The sequence below is a fragment of the Pelophylax lessonae genome, assembly GCF_965119305.1.
Source record: "Pelophylax lessonae genome assembly, chromosome: 7".
NCBI classification, from domain to species: Eukaryota; Metazoa; Chordata; class Amphibia; order Anura; family Ranidae; genus Pelophylax; species Pelophylax lessonae.
The window spans coordinates 136,168,185-136,174,980 of record NC_138774.1 but is presented as its reverse complement, the minus strand read 5'-3'; the positions used below and the strand labels follow the sequence as shown (position 1 = coordinate 136,174,980).

Here is a 6,796-nt window from a genome sequence, read left to right as displayed (position 1 = left end):
AGCACAGAAGAGGGGCCCGAGAAGAGAAGGATCTGGGCCACTCTGTGCAAAACCAACTGCCCAGAGCAGGTAAGTATTTTATGTTTGTTATTTAAAAAAAATAACAGATTTACAATCACTTAAAGCTGTAAATGTTCCTAGATTTCTCTTTCAGTTATTACTTTTTACAACTAGTTGTGTAAACCGTTCTCTTGATGAGAATTATAAGACTGGCTATTTGCCATTATAGTTTGCAATTTCACCATGGAAAAGCTTGTATCTTGGATTTTTTATACTATCATTTAAATACAGTGTTTATATGTGAATGGTGTTTGCTCAAGAAATGTATTTTTTTTGTTCTCAGTAAGCATTCTTCTTGATTTATAAAAAGAACAAGAACCTTGAGTCTACTTTGAATAGAGATTTGTTTACAATTAATCGTTTTTTTATCATAGTTCTTTGAAAATGGCAGATGGGGAAAGGGAAGTCCTGTGATGCCTATGTCAAGTAGTTTCCTTAAGCTCAATACTGTTTGTGCAGAATGTGTCAGAAGACTTTCACACTCAAAACAGTTATTCTGTCATACTCAGGTGATTGCTAGAAGTTCTTGGCATCTATTAGAACAATGATTTAGACTTATTTTGCTATTATTATAAAGAAGTTTGGTCATATGGTATTTCCCTAAAACATACTTTGATTCCCCAAAACACTTTTTTACCTCATTCACGCTAACCTTTTGACTCCATATTGTTGTTAAGATTTAAGCTATTTTTTTCACCTTTTATTTGTATAGCTAAGCAATACAAAATATAACAATTTCAAACGCTTCTCTGTGGGTTTTATTGTACATAGTTTGTGTAGTTATAACCTTGCTATTTAATTATATATTTATATTCTATTTATCCCAAAGGCTTTTTGTTTAATTAAGCAGACATAGAATTTTTGATTGGTGCTCCCATTGTGAAAACCGACCAATGCCCCAAAAGATGTTTTCTAAATGATAGTAAGCATTCTCTGTATGTCTCCTCTTATCTGGCTTTTTCACACAGCTATAACTCTGAAACCCTTTATAAAAACATAATTTGCTTCTAAACCAGTCCAACAGAACTACTAAAACTCATACCGTCCTTTAACTAAAAGGGAGTTTAATTCCTCTCAATTATGATATTTCTTTCATGAACGCTAATCAAAGTTAGCAGCAATAGGCTGCGTCTTTTAATGGCCCTCACAAGAATAACGTGACACTGCTTCTAACAAACTCAAAGCAAGAAAAAGATTGAGAATTTGCTATTGAAAAACAATGTGAAAAGGGAAGGAAATACATTAAACAGAATAGTAATGTAACAGTGATCAACCAATATTATAACTGCCATCTCAGTGTGCCCTAAAGTTAATGCATGTTTGTAATTCTAAACAAATTTTCAAAAAATTAACATTTGTTGTTTGTATTAGTTCCATATCAGATCAATATAATTTAGTATACATTATAGCTTAGTTTTACAGTAAGAGAAACGATATAAACAAGAGATAATGAATTGAGCAGGGGTATGTACAGTATCTCACAAAAGTGGACCATGTCCTGTGGTCTGATGAGACCAAGATAAACTTATTTGATTCAGATGGTGTCAAGTGTGTGTGGCGGCAACCAAATGAGGAGTACAAAGATAAATATGTCTTACCTACAGCCAAGCATGGTGGTGGGAGTGTCATGGTCTGGGGCTGCATGAGTGCTGCCGGCACTGGGGAGCTACAGTTCATTGAGGGAACCATGAATGCCAACATGTACTGTGACATACTGAAACAGAGCATGATCCCCTCCCTCAGGAGACTCTGCCATAGGGCAGTATTCAGACATGATAACAACCCCAAACACTCCTCCAAGATGACCACTGCCTTGCTAAAGAAGCTGAGGGTAAAGGTGATGGACTGGCCAAGCATGTCTCAAGACCTAAACCCTATTGAGCCTCTGTGGGCCATCCTCAAACAGAAGGTGGAGGAGCCCAAGGTCCCTAACATCCACCAGCTCCGTGATGTAATTAAGGAGGAGTGGATGAGGACTCCAGTGGCAACCTGTGAAGCTCTGGTGAACTCCATGCCCAAGTGGGTAAAGGCAGTGCTGGAAAATAATGGTGGCCACACAAAATATTGACACTTTGGGCCCAATTTGGACATTTTCACTTAGGGGTGTACTCACTTTTGTTGGCAGAGGTTTAGACATTAATGGCTGTGTGTTGAGTTATTTTGAGGGGGACAGCAAATTTACACTGTTATACCAGCTGTACACTCACTACTTTACATTGGGGACAGCAAATGTACACTGTTATACAAGCTGTACACTCACTACTTTACATTGGAGCAAAGTGTAATTTCTTCAGTGTTGTCACATGAAAAGATATAATAAAATATTTACAAAAATGTGAGGGGTGAACTCACTTTTGTGAGATACTGTATGGCCCTTGTCATATAGCAAAGGAAGAAGCTTTGGTCAGATTACATACTTGGCTTAAGAGTACACGCTTAAAAGTTTCAAAGATCTAAGACTGAAAGGGTTATGGGAGGAAAGAAAGGGTTAGATCTAAGACTGAAAGGGTTATGGGAGGAAAGAAAGGGTTAGAGTAAGAGTACTGAACTGTACTCTCAGGACAATTAGCTGGCTTTGAGGAGTATCACCTGAGGTCATAGATCAGTAGAAGAGGGTGTTTCAAAAATCTATCCAGGATACAATAAATGAATAAATGCAGATGCAACCAAAAACAGAATATACATGATCATGCTATAAATATGTGTGTATACAGTATACCGTAGTAACACTTTAAAACCTGCTGAAACCAGCCTAAATCCTAAATATTTTATTTATGTGAATATAAGGTTTATAACTAGAGTTTTGTGAATTCCATCATTTCTCTGATGTGTATTTTTCCTATAAGTGCTTAATGTGTAGAACCATCCAGTGGCAAAGGAGAGAAGATTTTCGTTTTAAAGTGACCCCTGAATCTCAAGGGCTATTAGAGACATGCAGACTTCAAACATCCCTTAAAAGCATTTTCACACTGATATGGGTAATTTTTTTTAGATGAACACTGTTTTCTAATTTCTTAAGTAATGCTGGTATATTGTAATAAAGTAATTCTGCTGATCCTCTTTCGCTGAGGTACGGCGACAGATTAAGGTGCTCGGTCCTTCGTGTGAAGCTAAGGCCTGGTGTCCATTCAGAAACTAGCACCCGACTCCTCTGCCATCCGCGACCCTACAAGCGTCCATCACACGCAGCCATGGCCTCCGTCTCCGAGCTCGCCTGTATTTATTCCGCACTCATCCTCTACGATGACGATATCACCATCACGGAAGACAAGATCCTTGCTCTGACCAAAGCAGCAGGAGTCAGCGTGGAGCCTTTCTGGCCCAGCCTGTTTTCCAAGGCTCTCGCCAATGTTAACATTGGCAGTCTGATCAGCAACGTTGGAGCCGGTGGTGGAGCCCCTGCAGCTGATGCTGCCCCAGCTGCTGCTGCTGCTGGTGGAGGAGTTGCTCCAGCTGAAGAAAAGAAAAAGGAGGAAGTTAAGGAAGAGTCTGAGGAGTCGGATGATGACATGGGCTTCGGTCTCTTTGACTAAAACTTTTGTAAAAGGACTTGTAATAAAGAGAAATTTCTTCAGTAAAAAATAAATAAATAAATAAAGTAATTCTGCTGATAAGATATAACGTGGGGTTATAAATAGGGACATTGCTAGGATTGTAAATGACCTAGAACACTCCAAGTAGTGTAAAAATGAACAGTGGGTGTGGCCAAAATGTGTTACCAGTGAGGGGACACAAAGGGGCATAAAAAATAAAATCTTTGCCTACTTGCTGTATGCAAGAAAAACATATGCCACAGCCCTTGTAACCACAAAATATGCTTTAATTGTGGTGCCACAAGCTAGAGTCTCAACGATATGTATGATTCTCAGCAGAAGAAATTATGAAAAATGCTTTTATTATTTTATTACATAATATTTAATATACACTAAAACTGAGAGAGCCCAACACTTTGTCAGAGCCTACCTCAAACAAGAACTTGATTAAAATAGTCAGAGAGTGTTTAGCAACCAGCAATTGTTGAGACAACACAGTCCAGAAGTATGTAATTCCAGTACTGGGTAACCCAGCCTTTGCCCCGGGGATTACAGTTCAACCTTTACGAGACTTGAAGAAAAAGGGTTTTGGACAGGCCTCAACTTTCATTTGGGACACTAACTGGCCTACTATCGTAGGCCTTACCGACCCATCCGGCCCCTATCGTCTACCATTTTTGGAACGCCATCCAGCTGCATCACTTTTTTACAAACTCTTCCTGCTCCTAAGTCATTGACTAGGGACCTAACGTCGTTTGAAAAATACTGTGTGGGTAATGACGTACTACCGAATTTATTATCTAAAGTTTACCATTTATTGGCGTTGCCTCCAGAGGGCAAACGATTACCCTGCCTGGATAAATGGGAAAGAGATCTTAACTGTAGGTTCACGGTGAAACAAGAAAGGGATATCATTACATTGGCATTGGAAACCCCCGTTTGTACCAAAGTGAAGGAAATGAATTATAAATTACTTACGAGATGGTACCGGGTGCCTTTTTTATTGAATAAGTTTTCTGCAAGTCTCTCAGATCAGTGCTGGCGATGCCAGGAGGAACCGGGGACCATCTTACATATTTTTTGGGAATGCCCTCGCCTGGCTCATTTCTGGGGAGAGGTGTATGCGTTAGCCCAAGAATTCTCTGAGAGGGAGTGTCACGGAACCATGAACCAGACGTACAACAACAGATAAGAAAATAAGACAGCTTTATTGAAAAACAAGCTATAAAGCAAAAGTCCAAACGGATAGCGAAACCGATGCAGAGTCTTTGCGAAGCCAGGGGTCAGGAACCAGCAGGGTAGTCAGACGAAGCCAGGATCAGGAACCAACAGGGTAGTCAGACGAAGCCAGGAACAGGAACCAGAAGTAGCAGCAGTCTTAGTAGCATGTGAACACAGGAGGACCAAGCAGGGAACTGAAGCCACAGACCTCCTATATATATGAGCTAGGCATCCAGCTCCTCCCAGTGGGAAGGAGGAGCCGCAGGGTGGGAGGCTACAAGAAACCCAGAAACCAAGATGGCCGCCAGCACATGTCAAACGAAGGAGAACAGCAAGAAGGTAAGACCATGACAGTACCTCCCCCTCAAGGGCCCCTCCTCCGCGGAGTAAAGAACGGTTTCTGAGGGAAGCGTGCGTGGAAGGCTCGGAGCAAGGCAGGAGCATGGACATCTGCGGAGGGAACCCAGGAACGCTCCTCTGGACCATAACCACGCCAATGAACCAAAAACTGCACCCGACCGCGGACCAGGCGTGAGTCCAGGATATTGCTCACCTCATACTCCTCACGATTGCCCACTCGGACCGGACGAGGCCGAGGAACCGAGGAAGTGAAACGATTACACACCAGAGGCTTCAACAGGGAGACATGAAACACGTTGGAGATCCGCATGCCAGGAGGAAGCGCAAGGGCATAGGCTACCGGGTTTACCCTGCGAAGCACTCGGAAGGGACCAACAAAGCGAGGCGCCAGCTTGGGAGTGGGCACTCGAAGGTTGAGGTTGCGGGTGGACAACCATACACGGTCTCCGGCCTGGTAGGAAGGAGCAGGCGCTCGTCTGCGATCAGCCTGGAGTCTCTGGCGCTGCGCAGAGACCTCAAGGGACTTCTGGATCTGTACCCAAGAAGCACGTAGGACGGAAAGGTGATCCTCCACAGCCGGAATATCCTGGGGAGAGAATACCTCCGGTAACACGGCAGGTTGGAACCCATAGTTGGCCATGAAGGGAGACGTCCCAGAGGAAGAGTTCACCGCCGTGTTCCTGGCAAACTCAGCCCAAGGCAGGAGGTCAACCCAATTGTCTTGGTGATCGGAGACATAGCAACGAAGGAATTGCTCCAAGGCCAGATTGGATCGTTCTGCAGCCCCATTGGACTGAGGGTGGTAGGCCGAGGAGAAGGAGAGATGAATCCCCAACTGGGAGCAAAAGGCGCGCCAGAACCTGGACACAAACTGACTCCCCCGATCCGACACAATCTCCTTGGGCAAACCGTGCAACCGGAAGACCTCCCTGGCAAAAATCGTGGCCAACTCCTGAGCAGAGGGTAACTTCTTGAGAGGAACACAGTGACACATTTTGGAAAACCGATCCACAATCATGAGAATGACCGTATGGCCTCGGGATGCAGGGAGGTCCACAATGAAATCCATCCCCAGGTGTGACCATGGGCGCTCCCCGGTGGCTAAGGGTTGCAGAAGGCCCAACGGAAGGTGCCGAGGGGACTTACTCTGGGCACAAACGGAGCATGCCGCTACATATGCGGCGATGTCGGAACGTAGGGAAGGCCACCAGAACAGACGTGAAACAGCCCAGGACAGCTGATTCTTTCCAGGATGCCCCGCGGTCTTGGAGTTATGGTAGGTTCGCAACAACCGAGTGCACAACTCCTCAGGCACAAAACATCTGCCGTTGGGTCTCCCAGAGGGAGCACCAGATTGAGCCGCCAAAATCTGCTCACCCAGGGGAGAGGTCAGGCTGGTGCGAATGGCAGCCAGGATCTGATTCGGAGGTATGACCGAAGTCGGAATCGACTCCTCCCTGGACAGGTCGGAGTACTGCCGTGATAAGGCATCAGCCCTGATGTTCTTGGAACCGGGTAGGTAGGAGACCACGTAATTAAAACGTGACAAGAACAGAGCCCATCTGGCCTGACGTGGTGTCAATCTCTTGGCCTCAGAGAGGTAGGTCAGATTCTTGTGGTCC

General features: G+C 44.2%; 1 protein-coding gene across 1 annotated transcript; it reads left to right on the top strand.

Moving 5' to 3' along the window:
* The first annotated feature begins 3,140 nt into the window (after window positions 1-3,140).
* On the top strand, window positions 3,141-3,619 carry LOC309560863 (uncharacterized protein). The gene has a single exon (XM_082264548.1). It carries the CDS (start codon window positions 3,252-3,254, stop codon window positions 3,591-3,593), a length of 342 nt encoding a protein of 113 aa, XP_082120674.1. The 5' UTR covers window positions 3,141-3,251; the 3' UTR covers window positions 3,594-3,619.
* The last annotated feature ends 3,177 nt before the right edge of the window (window positions 3,620-6,796 follow it).